Source organism: Sprattus sprattus, assembly GCF_963457725.1.
Source record: "Sprattus sprattus genome assembly, chromosome: 7".
Classification (NCBI taxonomy): domain Eukaryota; kingdom Metazoa; phylum Chordata; class Actinopteri; order Clupeiformes; family Clupeidae; genus Sprattus; species Sprattus sprattus.
The window spans coordinates 25,549,425-25,566,620 of record NC_137926.1 but is presented as its reverse complement, the minus strand read 5'-3'; the positions used below and the strand labels follow the sequence as shown (position 1 = coordinate 25,566,620).

At 44.1% G+C, this 17,196-nt stretch overlaps 1 protein-coding gene across 6 annotated transcripts; it reads left to right on the top strand.

Moving 5' to 3' along the window:
- Positions 1–2,273: 2,273 nt before the first annotated feature.
- Positions 2,274–15,349, top strand: wt1a (WT1 transcription factor a; the record flags this gene model as incomplete). Of its 6 annotated transcripts, none has more annotated exons than XM_080842051.1 (9): positions 2,274–2,703; positions 5,605–5,727; positions 7,280–7,382; positions 9,708–9,788; positions 11,952–12,051; positions 14,057–14,204; positions 14,311–14,400; positions 14,852–14,944; positions 15,228–15,349. In XM_080842051.1, the coding sequence occupies 9 exons, from the start codon at positions 2,274–2,276 to the stop codon at positions 15,347–15,349; spliced, it is 1,290 nt and encodes a 429-aa protein (XP_080698177.1). The 6 variants fall into 6 exon arrangements, with proteins under 6 accessions (XP_080698177.1, XP_080698176.1, XP_080698178.1 ...); XM_080842050.1 differs by having other exon boundaries at positions 9,705–9,788; XM_080842052.1 differs by having other exon boundaries at positions 2,274–2,709; positions 5,617–5,727; positions 9,705–9,788.
- Between the last annotated feature and the right edge of the window lie 1,847 nt (positions 15,350–17,196).

Below are 17,196 nucleotides of genomic sequence, written 5' to 3'. Positions count from 1 at the left end.
GTTTTCACCCCTCCCTCTGTGAGGAGTTCAACAAAAAGTCAACACCTGTGGATGAGTTTCGGGATGACCTCTCCGTTAATAAGCAGATAAGAGACGGGCGTTATTATCTAAGCAGAATTCCCACCGAGACAAAGTACATTAATCTTCGAGATTCTCTTGGCTCCTTAAAGTAGCGCATTTAGAGGCTCCGCGAAGCGTTTTATTGACGTTGTCTTTGTGGAATATATTGTCCTGGTATACAAAACATGTGTGTCAAGGCGAAATGGTGCATAATTTAAAATGTATATTTCGGACTTAATAATGTAAGACAAAACAATCAAGGTATTTAATATATTGATTTAGGGGCAAAAATTAAAACATTGTTGGTTAAGGCATGCTTAATGTTTTTAGTCTGGTGCCTTTGTGTTTATAAATTCCAGTTAGGCCTATTTTTGGTTCATCACCAAACTAAATAGACTCACAGTTGTTGATCACTGTCAAATGATATTGAAACGGTCATAACCGAAATCCTTTCACCTTTCCAAAAAAATAAAGAACATACATAGCCTACCACAGTGTGCCACTCTTACATCGATATTTATGAATTTTGAATTTATTTGAACGTCGATTTTGACAGGCATAATAACCATTAAAACGAAAAAGGGAGCAGTGTTTATTCGGCAAAAATTAATTTCACCATATTTTCCACTCAAGGTGTCTTCGCCATAGCCTCACATACACACACAAGACCCATGTTTAAGTAAAAAGTCAGGCCTTTGAGGCAGAACATTTACATATTGTTATAGTCTTTATAATAAATGTTATTGATAATAATAATAGTGATGATAATAATAATGTTTAGCTATAATGTTTTGATTTAGAATCCAAGTTTTTGAACGAAACTACCAGCTGCTTTTTCTAGAAAACTGATTAATATTGTAACAAACCCTCTTTGGAAATTAGCATGACTCGTTAACAATTTCGGTAATGTAAAAGAACAAGGGGTCTTTGTGATTTCACTTCCACTATTTATTTAATTCGAGTTATTGAATATATTATCTTCCAACCCCCTCGGTGTTGTTTGTCAAAAGGCAGACCTCTTCAAACAGATAGCGAAATGCAGAACATTGGAACGGTAGGAGCTGTGTGATGATGAGGCTCGATAGAACACTGGCTCCCAAACACAGCCACTAAGACGTTGACCAGATCATATTCATAGCATCATATCATTATCATATCAGTTCAAATATGTTTTCGAAATTAAATGAAGAACGAATTAATGAGGTGAAAAAGGGGTAAAATAATTTAATTAAGTAACGATTTTTCAAGATAACTATTGCACCTAAAATACATTATTTGGATAGATTTAAGGGTTAAACTTCAACGTTTAGTTAGGACTTCCCAGACTAACAATATTAAATAGAAATAGCTTAATTGCTTAAGAGCTGAAGCAAAACATCTCTGCTATAAGCAAGCTGCTTTGTAAATAATAGTTACATTTACTATAGAAAAGCAGTCCTGTAAAGGTAAACCAAATGTTTTTTGAAAATGAATGGATAAAATGTATTTGAATTAAAATCAGCAACATAAACACACCCACATTCACGACTATACTGAATAATACTTGTGTGTGTGTGCAAGCTTGTGTGTGTGTCTGTGTGTGTAAAAGAGAAAGAGAGAGTAAATAAATGAAGAGTGGGCTCTCATCCGTCTCACCCGCTGGCCCCCTGGCTCCTCCTCCCCTCCCTCCGCTGCTCTCCTCAGTGGGGTTGGTATCGGCGCCTCTCCTGCTCCCCAAAAGAAAACAGACACACTTACTCTCCAGGACTGACTCCTCTCCTCCTCTTCCACTCCCACTCCCACTTTTTCACTCGCGCTCTCTCTCATTCACTCCTGGGCCGACCAGAGCAGAGTGGAGTAGAGCTGAACAGACCACAGACCAGCGCCGCTCTGCCTCAACGGGATCGTCTCTCTCGACTGTCGTCCCCTGCTTCACCAGTCACGGGTCGGTCCGGTCCGCCTCACCCATGCGTCTGCTGGAAACGGCTTCTCTCTTCCCTGCCCTCTCGCGGTCCTTGCTGGCCGCCATGAGACACTGTCGGACTTGACTCTGCTCTCAACTCTCATTCGAAGCCTATCTCACTCCCTGCTGCTGGATAGTTGCCATCGTTTCAGCCCCCTACTTGCTTAAGACACTTCTTTCCTTTGTGGTACGTGAAGAGCTTCACCCCCGTCACACCAAGGTGATTGACAGGTTGCAGTGAGGTGTTCTGTCATCCGGACGGCTCTTTGGAATGGCGACCATGGGATCAGATGTGCGTGACCTCAACACCCTGCTGCCGCCACCACCCGTGCCAGCGTTGTCCGCAGGCAACGGGACCGGCTGTGGCCCCTTACCGGTCAGCAGTGCTCCTCAGTGGGCCCCGGTGCTGGACTTCCACCCGGCGGCAGGAGGCCCCTACAGTTCCCTGCCCTCACACTCCTTCATTAAGGAGGAGCCCAGCTGGAGCGCAGCCGCGGACCCACACGAGGACCCATACTGTGGGATTAGTGCCTTCACCGTGCACTTCTCCGGACAGTTCACCGGCACCGGGGCCTGCCGGTACGGGGCCTTTGGGGCCCCGCCACCCCCAAGCCAACCCACGGCCACTCAGCCCAGGATGTTCGGCAACGGGTCTTACCTGTCCAACTGCATGGATGCCCAGCCTGCCTCCAGGAACCAGGGTAAGAGTCAAACTCTCGCTCACACACACACACACACACACACATACAATCTTTGTGACTTTTCAAATGTTTCAAATCAGGCTCTGGGCGCATAGGTGGATTTGAAACACGGTGTCAAGAACTTGCGTGTGTGTTTGTGTGTAGTGTTGGAAGAATGATAATCTTTTTCTGTCATGGTCATTTAAGTCAGGGTACCATTCCAAATATGACAAAGGTCAATCTCTTTCTCATCTCGTAGTGGTCATGCTAATCAAGCATTAGCTAGCGTTACCTGCCTGATTGCCCCTCAAGGGTAGAGGGTATTTTTTTCATGTCAGCTTGCTTTTTCCCTTTTGAATTATTGTCAGTTTCAGATTTAGCTGTTGAATGAGGAAACATCTCATATTGGCTGAGTAGTGCTCTCATAATCTACGTCTTAATTACCCTTACTTATATTAAGATTTTTTTTCACTCCATTATGAGTTCATAGGTATGCACAAACAACATTTATGCCAGGTAAAAAGAAAAAAGTTGAACAAATTGTATACCCATAAAACAGATTTATAAACAGAGATGTGATATTCGATGACTAGTGCAAATATTAAAGCAAGGCAATTTGCTTTTTTATTTTATTTATTTATTTACAATTTATAGACTTAAATAGATAATCATCATTTATGCCATTCAGATGTGTAAGGTAAGATTTTTCTGTGATGTGCATTTTAAATGGACAGCAGAAGTGATATTGTCTTATATTCATACTGACCTGTATATGGGTCTGTACCTATGTAAGTAGCCGAATGTCAGTTTTGTATTATTCACATACTCAAATCAAAGCCTCTTCTTCATTCATTCTAAAATGTCTCCAATTTCTTTATTAAAATAATACATGCCAAATATCAAACTTGTTAGTCTACAATAATAATAAAGTATATTAACCAAGATAGTACCCCAGTATGAAATTTCCAAATGCAAATATCTTATGTATGAGGGGCTAACTATGATGAGGTAAACACAATGTTTTAATGGTTATCCACACATGGTCACCTTTGAGAAAGATGTGTGTAATATGCAACATAGTACTGGCTGCTTAATGAATTTATCTGGAGCATTGAGAGGAAGTTCGCATCAAGAAGGCATCATTTGAATGATCAGGTTTATTTTATTTTCCCTCTATTAACAGTGTTTCCATAATTGAATTGCTTTTAATTCATTCACACATTTTTCCTAAAGTCTTCAAAAAATATTAAATTATTTTGAATTCTTCTTTAACTCTTACTAAAATCAAATATATTACTGAAAATTATTTTAATTCTTATTTGTATATGATTGTTAGTCTCTACAGGATTATTATAGTGACATATGGTGTTCATATTTATACACCATTTGATTATTATCTGATAATCTTCCGCACACTTTCACAAATAGGGGCAAAGTCTAAGGCAACAGTGATTAAGAATACATGGTCTATAAATAAAATACAGGTTGTTACTGAATCCTCTGAGTAAACAACACAATTCCTAGTATTTCTTATTTGGCAATGTAATAATCTAATATAAAGTTATGCTTGAGTCAATGAGAATGAATTGCTAATTAATACTTTACTTTTGGATTTATGAATGCTTTACAAACATGCAATCCAGTAGTAATCTACGCTTTTTAAACCAATAATTGCATATGCAACAGCTACTACTAAGCAGCCTTCAGAAAAGCAAAGTGGAAATTAATATGTAATCAGCTTTTCCATCTGTAGAGTTGGAGATATTCCTCATAGTTTGATTGCTGTGTTTGTGGAAAAAAGGAGTGACTTTGTTTTCATGGCACATATAGGGCAATCACAGAGGCACATCAGGAAAAGACAGTACCACTTAAACCTATGAATACATGGAAAATCTTTTGCCGAGTTGTTCACCATTGCATTCTCACTGGATTGCAACCCTACCCGTGGGTATGGTGCAGCGGGCACTGAAACTCTGCCCATCTGCACCATCACGGCGGGCTCCCTCTGCGCCCCTTACCCAACGGCATGCCATCATGGCACGGCTCACCGAGCAGACCTCCATATGCCTGACCGCTCCAAACCTGGCTTTACATCTCCTCTCCATGCACATCCGACTCCTCTCAGTCTTAAGCTGAAGACAAATGGGTGCCTTTAATGAGTTTTTTTTTTCCCTCTGCGATGGTGAAAGTGAGTGGTGCTGGGTAATTAATGGTGTCCGTGTGAGGAGCGGGTGATTTACGAGTCGCCGGTGGACCCGGGGTCAGCGAGAGACATGACTCACCCCCTAAACCTGGTGTCGGCCCTTCAGTGTCCTGCCAGGGTTTGTTTTCACACAGGGTGCGTTCTTTCTCACCCCCTGTGGGTCTTCACCGAGGCAGGGGAGCAACTTAGGCGAAGGGGGTTGGGTGGGACAGGGGTGGAGTGTTTTTTGGGGGGATGGGTGGGTTGTGTACCCATTAACCACAAAAGTGTCTCGCGACGCTGTCAACACCTTGATGGATGCGCTTGGAATTTTCAGTGACCCTTTACATTACAGCACATGCTTATGAGCTCATTGTTTTTGTAAATATATCATATGAGTTCATATAGTTGCTATACCTACCATAATTATCAATGTGTATTGTTTTAGTTCCAAGGTTAAAGTTGACTTGAGGGTAAGGCTAAGAGCAATATGGTTATAGAACATTGCAGAATTCTTAAAAATGTACTTAGTGACCTGCAAGATTCTGAACAAAAAGTTCATAAGTATTAAGTAATCTATTTACTTATAAATGAGGATAGCAAGATATAAATATTGACAAATGTAAAAGTCATCTTTAATTTGCTGTGTGAATTATGTTCTTACTGTATGATTTTCTTAGTTCTTCTTGTATGTAAGGTGTTTGAGACGTCGACTGATACAATAACTGTTCTTCTCACAGGTAACAGTGCAGTAGCTTTCGATGGCGCCAGCAACTACGGACACACTCCCTCTCACCACCCATCACAGTTTGCCAACCACTCCTTCAAGCACGAGGACTCTATCACTCAGCCAACCTACATGGGTAAACTGCATTTTAATTACGGTCTATGTGTATGTGTATTTATGTGGGTTTTATTGTTTATTTATATGTATTCATTTTCACAAGTTTTTGGTAAACATTGTCACGCGTATGTTAAGTTACATTTAGTAATTTGGCAGATACTTTTATCCCCAACAACGTGCACTGAAGTGTCATAGTCCTTAAATGATGAATGACTCGTGTGTGTGTATTTATGTATGTGTTATTGTAACTGTGTGCGCAGGCGGGTGTGCGGGTGTGTATGTGAATTTGTGTATGTGAGTGTATGTCTGTGTGTATATGGGTGTGTAGATGGGTGTGTGTTCTCTTTGCGGTTGTATGAGTGTGTCTGTGTGTGTCTTTGAGGGAATGTCAGCATATGCATGCAGTTTACTCCAAAAAAGTCTCAATGAGGTGAGCTTCATCTCTGGATGATGTACTGCTGGCAGCCCCCTATTTCATTAGACATTCTCCTGTCCTCCATGACTCTGACTCCACCACTAGTAAACAGCACGCTATCTTTGGAAGTGACCATTGGAGAACAGGGAGAGAATTAGAGGCCTTTTGGAATGTTCTAGAACTGCCAGGGGACCAATTCACAATATTGTGGAGGCTGAGGCTCAGACCCTTCATTTGCACGTTGCAACAGAGGGAGAAACGTAGACGGGGAGCGAGGCGGTTTGCTTAACAGCTTCAAAGACGAACTCGCTGTTTTCATAAGTGCACTGTGTTCGTGGCTACATTTCACAGGTTGCTGTCTCCAGAGACACACAACCACACACACACACACACACACACCCACATGTACACAACCACACACACACACACACACACACACACACACACACACACAAACACACACACACACACACACACACACACACACACAAAAACCCTCGCCCCCATCTTTCAGTGCTTACTGCTACACTAGAACCCAAGACTTGTCACCCAGCCATGTTTTTTTTTTTGCTACGCATTTATAAAAAGGGGGGTGGAGTGGGTGGGGGTTGATACATGATGATTACCCCATGGTCACCTTATAATAGGATAACACACATCTATTATGATTTTGAAAATGAGAATACATTTGAAATTAAATGGCACTAAAGGGTAATTACGGGAAAAGGGTCGAAACATGAGGAAAGGGGTCAGTGCTATCTGTATAGCTTTCGTATTAAGCTGGACTGTTTGGGAACCCCCTGGAATCAAGAGTGCCATGTGATTGCCTTGCATGTTTGGATTAAAGTTATAAATACTTTCATTGTCGGTGTAAACACAGCTGTAAGTTAATCATCATTTAAGTCACCCATAGTACTACAGTGTGTTAGGCCTGTAACACAGATTTTGGTTTTGATAGTCTGTGATACTTCCACATACCTGCTTTGCCACACAGCCATCAGCTAAATTTACAGATCTGTTCTGTTTAATAATATTAAAATGCCATAGTCTTCTTTGTTTCAAACTAAATCTTCATCTAGTTAATCTCTCTCTCTCTCTCTCTCTCTCTCTTTTTCTCTCTCTCTCTCTCTCTCTCTCTGTTTGTGTCCGTTTGCAGGTGAACAGCAGTATCCTGTTCCTCCCCCAGTCTATGGTTGTCACACACCCTCAGACAGTTGTGGGGGCAGTCAAGCACTGCTCTTGCGGAACCCTTACAACAGGTAGGCACCTTGAACGCAGATGCACTCTTTTAATCCAACATAGACCTACCATGTCGCTGCTGCCATAAATATCCAAAAATGCCATCTGTTGAGGTATTGGATTCCCACTGGCTTTTACATGCAGACTTAAGTAAGGCTCTACTGATAGAGCCATAGATAGAGATGACATGCAGTGTTCAGTGTTAAAAGATGGAAAGGAAACTAAGAATGCAGATATCAATGGTTATAAACCCCTATCAGATGCACAGGATATTCAGCTCAACTCCAGCACAGCCATTTCGGTAAACGGCAAACGCCCTGCACTGCAGTGGGGCCGAGACAATGATCAATGTGTGAATGTGTTCTTTCAAAGAGCCTTGCCCTCCCAAAAGTTATGGTTACGTGGTGCACACCCCTATTCCTCCAGAACACAGGAAAAGGGATAGGCCAGTTTGGCTGTATGAACTCTCCATAAAAACAGCCAGTGCAATCTCACCAACTCAGACATTTGCATGTTCTATGTTGAAGTTACCCCCCTTTTTTTTTGGTTCAAACACACTTGTACGCACAGCAAGCTGGACTTCCCCACCGCACACATAAACTGCTGAGCGCTGTGTTGTAAACGGCCATAATTATAATTGATAGTCCCAAGTACGGCATGGTCCAGCTGTATCCATTACAGTCCTGTCTTATCAGAGGTCAAGGGGCCACACAGCAGAATGCAACTGGCCAAAATAAACTCTTGTAATCCACTACCAGTTTCCACTCTGTTTTACCAGTTTGGAATTCCTCATTCAGATAAAATGGCTGGACGGAGGAGGAGGAGGAGGAAGAAAGTCCCATCCGGCAAACTTCACAGAGCTGTTTACTCGCTCGTATGCCTGAGATGACTCAAAATTAGCTCACATGCCTTGCATGCCTCTGGCGTGTTGTGCTTTCTTTTCTCACTTTGGAGAGAACACACTGATTCAAAATAACTGAGTTCACGTTGATAAGGGGTAGCAAGAGAGAGGAGAGAGGGGGCAGAGGAAAGTGAGAGTAGGAGGGGGGGGGGGGGGGGGGGTAGCTTGGTAACACTCAGCCCATTTGGAGCAGCAGTCAATTTTCCAGTCCCTCTTTTCTATGTTTTTTTTGCTTTTGCTTCTTCGAATGTCATAAACAGCCCTGATAATCTGCTGCAAAGCGCAGGGGCTGGGAATGCTCAAATCAAAAGCTCCGGGACCGTTCTCTAATCGGACGCCTGGTACCAACAGCACTGTATTTACAGAGGCCAGAGGCAGTGCTGCCGTTTTTAGCCAGACAGGGCTGGATGGAATAAAAACATGTCCACTTATCAAACTTCCAGCTCAACACGGGTTACTGCTCCACTCCAAACTATGAAGGCAGATATCCAAAAGCTAAGCCAAACAAAATCATCGCCAAATACCCATCCCAGAACTGTCAACCATCTTTAACATAAAAGAAAGGGAATAGTGAATCAGAGAATAGTGAGCAACTACCATACAGTAAACCTTACAGTAAACAGAAGCATCTTGGCCAGATGACTTGCCACCTTTCAGGCTTAATCCCTGGGGTGAATGCACACATCTAAATCAGACCTCTAATGTTTCTTTTCGCGTACACATTGTCAAAAGGCACAGGGATTATCTGCACCTGCACACTGTTACTTAGGTCAGCACGAGCCCACCAGTGTCTTGCTCTAAGTTCAGCTCTGGTAGCGCTCTAGAGGGGGGGGGGGGGGGGGGGTCTGGGGGGGCACAGTAAAGCGCCGTTTGCTGCAGAGTAGAGAGAGAGAGAGCTTGAAGTGCAGGCCGTTAGCTCAGGTCAGGTCAGCCCAGCTCTCCTCTGCTCTGCTGTGCTCAGTGTTGTACCAGGCACCACAGCTGCCCAGCTCCCCGTCCGCTGGCGTTGTGATGAAACACTGGGGTGTCAGGGGCGCAGAGTATAAATCTCAGCTATGTGTTTGGGGTAAGCACCTGGCAGGTTAAAGAATGGACGGCCCCGGAGTCCGCCGTTGTTTTTTTAATTTTTTAATAATGTATGGCCACTCGCATATGAGGGACGCTTCCCTCCCTGTTAGATTAACTAATGGCCACGGTGCTGGGGTTGGGCAGCTTCTCTGTGCATGACACATTCATTAGCCGTTACCCAGGACGCATCAGTCAAAATGGGAAAGGAGGCATTTTTCAAGCATAACTCTGACTCCTGTGGAGTTTTACCTTCCTTTTCTTCTCTTCTCTTTTGTACTGTTTTTTTAATGGAGGTGTCCCCCACTGCCAGTTTTGGAGGGTAATTAATACATTTTTTTCTTGAAGTAATCTTTCTATTTGTTTGAATCCCCAGCAGCGATAATTTATACCAAATGGCATCTCCGCTGGAATGCATGGCATGGAACCCTGTTAACACGCTGGCTTCTTCCATTAAGAGGTATGTCAACGTGACCCACTCCTGTCATCTGAGAAATTCCTCTTTGATCTGGATTAACAACCATTCATCTTTGCAATGGCCACAGAATAGTGTTGGGCCGGACAGCTCCACTTCATTAAATCACACATTTTACCAGTCACTCACATGGTGAAATGCATGATAGGGTAGAGACGCAAAGCTGTTTAAGGGCAGACATATATTGGCATAAAAAGTCATCATAAATGCAGTAAAAGACATGCATTGTAAAACTTTTGTCCAGATGTATTGCAATTAACACGCCGTACAGTGCAATACTGAAAATTCAATTCAGTTCATAGCAGTACAAATAGGATTTATTAAATCCTTTAAGTAAAAGCTATGTGTCGGAAATGTCCTTGACAGAGTTTGAAGCATTAACTGGGAAAGTGTGTCTTCTTTGTTTTGGTTGCATAATGCAACTCCAAAACGTCTAAATTTAAGCTTTAGGCCTGTCGCCCCGACTCATCTGCCCCCATCCCTTGCCCCCATGTTCACGCCAGGGGTCATGTACAGTCAGTCTGGTGTGTGTGTGTGTGTGTGCTCCTCTGTTTTGTCTACCGGGGGAAATGTATCCTGTCATATATTTCCCAGTGTGTCAACCTTGACCAGAACAGGAGACGGGAGCGAAGGAAAAGGGGGTGTCTTTTGGCCGGGAGCTGGTGGAAGTAGCCTGGCTTATACAATGGGACGACCCGACTCCTGGGAGCTGGGCCCGGCATCCCGTATTGTGGGTCGCGCCGCGTCTGCGTGCGTGGAGCTCCGGGGAGGCTGTGACCCCTGTGCTCCACCACTCTCCCCTTCCCGCCCCCTCCATTAAAAAAAAAAACATATTAGAAAAAAACAGTCTGAGATAGAAAATCGGGGGCGAAAGGATGATTAATCCGCTGCTAAATGCGAGTGCAGGAGTGACGAGAGGCCAGCCTGTGGAAAATAAGACGCACAAGGCCCATCTCTCGGGGAGAACGCAGCTAGAGCGAGAGCCAGAGCGCTCCTCTGGTTCTCCTCCAGCCAAGTGCCGGCAGCCCCTCCTTCCCTTCCCTTTGCTTTAGCCATAGCCCCTCTCCCCATCGCCAAAAGCGAGTGAATGAAGGAACTGTAGGGTGATTTATCACAGGATGCCGTCTGCACTGTCCCCCAGTCTGGCTGTCTTGTAGAGTACAGCAGAGAGACAAAGAAGCCTTTATGCCCCGCTAACAAAGTTGTTTTATTTAAAAAAAAAAAAAATTCAATCTATGATCGAATGGGACCCAAATCCTGCCCCTCCTGTCACCCTAACTGTTGAGTAAATCTCTGGAAATGTTTGCAATAGTCAACAGAAATCATTAATGATGTTTTTGTCGACCTCACCTTCAGACACCATAGATATTATTCAACAGGACTTCATTCCACGAAAAACTATGAAACAAAACACATCAAACCTGCAAAAATATTAACCTATCATTTTTTTTATTTTTAAATGCCGGCGATGAAAACCTTTTACCGACCCTGTACGGACACGAGACCAGCACTCTGAAACGTACCATAGACTCTGAGCTGAACAGGGCTGTCCGTCTGCATTAGGCTGCTTCCAAAGCCGACTCCCGCGCAGCCGCGACCGCGGCGGAGGAAAGGGCGCATGGCATGCAAGGATGGGGGAGGAACGCGCGCTAATCTAGGGTCACTGTTAGGGGACTACGAGGTTAGCACTCAGACTTGTGGATAAATCTGAGGGCGGCACACAGTCCCCCATTCATCTTTTCCGCAGGCCCCTACCTGGGATTTCGGAGCTAAATATATGGCACTAAAGAGCAGAGAGCAATTTGCCCCACTGTCAAACTGAATTACAGTGTTTCTTTCCCCCTTTACTGAGGGATTTAGCTTGTACAGCATGCGTCATCTAATTTCAATTCAACTATTCAGTTGCTGGGAGGGAAGCCAATTGAGTTGGGTTGAGTGTTGATACTCAACACAACTGAGTTGAAACTTTAATATTGCCCTGATATAACACAAGAAACCCATGACCACCATGCTGAGCTCTGACACATGTTATCTCTGTTTTACTTTCAATTGCATTTCTCATTAAACAGAATTTTTGGATGATAAATTGAGTTTTCTCTATTTCCTCACTGCATATCCTAAAACTGAACCGTCCTGTTGTCTCCACAGCCATGCAGCGGGCTACGAGAGCGACCCGAACTCGCCCATGGTGTACAGCTGCAGCACGCAGTACCGCTTCCACACGCATGGCGTCTTCAGGGGCCTCCAGGTCAGTCCTCGCTCTGTGGGGGTAGAGGTTGGGTGGAGGCGGAGGGGGAGCTGAAGGCGGGGGTGGGGGAGGGGGTAGCCGCCCCCGGAGAGAGTTCATGCTGGGGCCGGCGTTTGCCTGCACACTCCAGCACTGCTACTGCAAGCTCAGGGCCAAGGTCAGGACAAGAGTGCCAACGGGCGAACCATGGGCCTCGGTGGACGTTAATGGTGTCTTTGCTCAACACTAGAATGTTAGGGCGTGCTCCACAAACACTGAGGGTGAAGACGTGAGTGTGAGATAGGGCAATGGAGAAAGGAAAGAAAAGGAAAGAAAAGAAAAGAAAAGAAAGAAAGGGTGAGAGAAATAAAGGAAAGAAAAAGAAAGTGAGAAAGCAAGAGAGAGAGAGAAAGAAAGAAAAAGAAAAAGAAAGATGGCTGATGCAATGAAAATTGTTCTGTGAGAGGAAGCAGGGCTTTGCCAGAGCGCTTGAAACATTTAAAAGGCATTTTGGGATGAAAAGGGAAGAGGAATCACTTTCAGGAACTCCATTAGCAATAAAGATACAGTTTCCATACGCTGGCCTGCTCTAATAAATCATTATCTACTAATTAATGTCTGCCAGAGGCTTTGAAAGCACTGCGAGCAGAGATAGTCCAGAGCTGCTCAGCTCATTCAGAAAAGGATGTTTCCCCTCAACGTCTCCAGGTTTCGTTCCCTGCTTTGTTCCAACAAGAACGCAACCAAATAACACACATCACATGATAAATATGTTGGGGTCAATACGAGAAGCCACTGAAAGCCTCTGATCCGTCCCCATGTTAAGACTTGATTTGAGAGGGCTCAGAGCTCGGAGGATTTGAGTAGAGGTAGACAGTTGGCCCTGGCTGTGGGATGTTATCACCCCCATGGGATAGATAAGATGGGACAGAACAGCCGTAAAACACTTTAAGTAATTTACTTATCAATAGCACTTAACATACATTAATTACCGTGGCGGTGTCCAGAAACACCATTATGCTAAGCACAGGCTAATGAGGAGCAGATGGGACTGGGGGTCTGGGAGAGGAGTGGGTGGGGTAGGGTTGAGTTGGGTTGGGTGGGGTGGGGGTGGCTGGGGTAGATTGGAGCTGATCTCTAATAGGGTCTGTGCAGTGCCTGTGACTAACGGCCAACATTTACATAGTAAATCAGAGGCCAGGCTTAATCTCCGTGATCACAGCTAATTCCAATATAATTAGTCCCCCCACCCACCCTCCAAATGATAATCTATTAAACGCACACTTATGGAGAATTGGGTTGTTCATTTGTCCTTTGCGGAAAGACCCTGTGTTCAGTTCAGGAACCCTTTTATGTGCAATCTGTTCTCTGTGACAGCTACTTGTGCCCAAGCTGGATCGGCTCAGGGCCTGGTCTGGACCGTATCTGGGCTATATTTGTCCCTACCAGGTGCTACCTGGAGGACTTGTGTTGGCGCTAAAAGACTGTAACCTTTACCATGCCAGCATTAGGGTTAAGGTGTTAGGGTTAGGGAGTGTTTTGTCACACAGAATTTTGGTGACATGGTGACTTGAAAGACCAGCTCAAACAAGAATGTACACTTCTGGATCTAAAACACTGAAAGACAAAGGTTCTCCTGTGTAAAAGGCATTTGGAGTAACTGTGGCTTCAGTTGATCTATCTTAAAGCTGATCTGAGCTAACTGTGGAAATGATCTGGCCATTAAATGGGTCATATGTCAGTTCTCCTCTGGATTCAGGCAGCAGCTTTGGAGCTACTGGGCTGTAGCAAGTGGGCCTTGGGTGCCAAGTGTGTCATTCAAAAAGGTGTCAAGCATGTTGCAATGAATGGGAACTCTTCCAAGCATGATTAAAGATATTAACTGTAAATAAACCCCAGCCCTCAGAGACAGCTGGCCATGGCCCTGAGCTGCTGCTACATTGTAACATTTGAGAGCCGTTCTGACGCGAGTCGTGAAATGTCACCTTGTTTGCGCTCTGATGAAATGTCTTTGCCTGTCTTTTAGGATGTCCGCAGAGTGCCTGGCATCACCCCAGCCATCGTGCGCTCGTCAGAGACCAATGAGAAGAGGCCGTTCATGTGCGCTTACCCCGGCTGCAACAAGCGCTACTTCAAACTCTCTCACCTTCAGATGCACAGCCGCAAGCACACAGGTAAGGCTCGGGAAGAAAACCCAGTGGGTTAGCAGTCATCTGGAAAGGCCTGCCTCCTCACTTGAACCCGGCTAACCCTCACCACTGATCCTACTCTGTCCTGCAGGCGAGAAGCCCTACCAGTGTGACTTCACAGACTGCGGGAGGAAGTTCTCCAGGTCAGACCAGCTGAAGAGACATCAGCGGAGGCACACAGGTTTGGACCCTCTCTACTCTCCATTCATTTCACCTCTCTAAGAACCTGTCTTTTGCACTCTCCATTTCATTGCCTGCTTCAACCTGCAAGAGAATGTTTGTGTGCTTTACTACCCCCTCCCCTCCTCCCCAAAAATCTTAAACCACCTCAAGAGAAGGTTCTTTGGGGCAACTTTTAGAGGTTCCACACAGAAGCCTTTAATAGGATGAGAACCCTTAGGGGTACCTTCAAAGGTTTCTTTGTAGAACATTTTAAATACCCTCCTGGGTTCAGTGCAAACCTGAAAACATACCACCACATTGTTGTCATGGCACTGTTTGCGATGGTGTTAGCACTAGCATGCAGTAGCTGGAAGTGGCTCCACTCTGGCGTCTCCTGGAATGGCTTCCCGCCTGGCATCCACCGTTTTCTGTTTCTCTCTCCATGTATGTATGTATATGTGTTTGTGTAGGAGTTAAACCGTTCCAGTGCGAGACGTGTCAGAGAAAGTTTTCACGGTCTGACCATCTTAAGACCCACACCCGGACTCATACAGGTAAAACAAGTGCGTAAAACTTTTATTTTTCCACATTTTACCTCCCTCCTATTCCTCTGTCTCTGGCACATGAGTAAAAAACGATTTGTAGAAAGTAGTGGTTAAGATTATTTGGGTAGCCCTGTGCTTCTTTGGTTTGAAAACACCAAAATGTCTTGACAAAAAGTAAAGTATACAATTTATCAATATCAATTCATATTTGTCACCATTTCTCCTCTAAATGTTCCCTAAATATTGCATAATGAACCTTTTATAGTGAAATATTCTTTCTCTCTGCCTCTCCTCCGGTCAGGTGAGAAACCTTTCAACTGTAGGTGGCCTAATTGCCAGAAAAAGTTTGCCCGGTCTGATGAGCTTGTCCGACACCACAACATGCACCAGAGGAACCTGACCAAGCTGCAGCTGGCCATCTGAGGCTCGTCTCTGACCTCACACCTATTGTACCCTCCAACGGAGCTGCCGGGAAACCTGGCAACAAAGAGCCACCTCCTCTTTCTCCACAGGACCAAAGCAGGAGCGTCACCCAGCTCCTCACCTGCATGTACCGCGCCCCCTACAGGAGCTCATGCGCAAGCTCAGAAGCTCCCAGCATTATAGCATCAGACAAGAGGGCGGCCATTTTGAATGAGGAAACTCCATTAGCGTCCTTGAGTTGCTGTAACTCTTGAGATGTGAGTTTTTAGTTCTTGTCGTTAGCAATGTTCAGTGTAATTTATTATTTTTATGAATGAAAGTGTTTTATTCAGAAGGAATTTCTCACTCTATTTTAACAAGGTTTCTAGGTGTGTCATTTTTCAGTCCTCTATTTGTTCGGCCTGTCGTTCAGATTTGAAAAGTTCACAGTACAGCTCTTATTCATGTTAGAACCTCAAGCCTTTCTTCACTGAAGCTCTTCTCTGATGTTTGTAAATATGCTCTGATATTAAATTATGATTTGGTCGCACTGGCTTTGTGATCCAATGGCTGTGGTAGCTGAAGTTGTACATAATAGTGACGTTTCACAGCTAAATGGGAAAACAGAATTCTATTGGAAATGTGATTTTCATATTCAGCTTAGGAGAGGACTTGTTAAAAGTATTTTAAAGGGTCCAGGAAATACCTTGAAAGGTGGATTTCATAACTGTATGATTTAAACACATATTACTGTCATTCTCCTTTTTTTCTTAGGTAAGCACGTTTAAATCAGTGCTGCCAGTTTTATTATTACATTTCTGTTCTTGCTTTTGAGGTATATGACAACTGTGTTATTGGTTTTTCTCCACTGAGCTTTGAATTAAAGACTTGTTGAAGTTGAACCGAGTTTTTCGGAAGGGGGGTTTGGGGGGTGGGGGAGCTGGTGTATAGGATGACAGTCAGCCAGTCTTAATGCCTGAGCAGATTGCTTGTTGACCACAGAGAAACCTACCTAGGTCCTGACCCCTCTCAATTTCTTCGGACAGCCGTCTCTGAGGGGAAGGTCACACACATACAACCACACACACACAAACACACACACAAGTCAGGATTGTGGTAAACTCACTGAAGGCTGTGTAAGAATCCTCAGCACTGTAAGTCTGGCTGTTTTCTTTATCTCTGAACACATTCTTCTTCAAATTCCTAAGCCTCCTTGGTGGGAGGGGAAAGTGTGGCGAAGAAGTGAAAAAAGCAAGAGCAAAAAAACATCTTTATCTTTAGTCCGCTTTTTTAATCACAGTCAAATGACAGCACACTGTTGCACCCTGTTTTTCCCGCCCAAGGAAATATGACTTTTCATTTCCCCCGTCGTTTCTTTTTGAAATAACATCTCAACCAAAATGCTAAATGTTTAGAGAAAATGAAAATATGACAGAGAGCACCAGTTTCACATTTTGTTCACTATTTGTTAAACAAAACAACATACCAAAAAAAAGCACTAGTTCCAAAGCGTAAAACTTATCTGATGGCATTTTATCATGATCTGGGGGTGGATATAGTGGTGGAAATCTACTTCTTAACAATTTGCTTGGCTCGGGTGCTGTGTAAATCAGCTCCACTCTCCACCCTATTACTCATGAGAAAACCCCCGCTATATGTCAGAGTGACAGTGCTTAATCTCTGTCCCAGATTTCGGCTGCTTGGCCTTTGAAGCGAGGTGGCTGCTTTTTGTAACTCCGGTTCAGTCAACTTTACAATGCTTAGAATGAGGGGTGGGGGGTGGGGTGCGGTGTTGGTAAGGTTTATGGTTGAACTCTCATCGGAGAAGGAAAGAATCTGGAGTCTTATTCTCAAAACTGGAAGTTTAA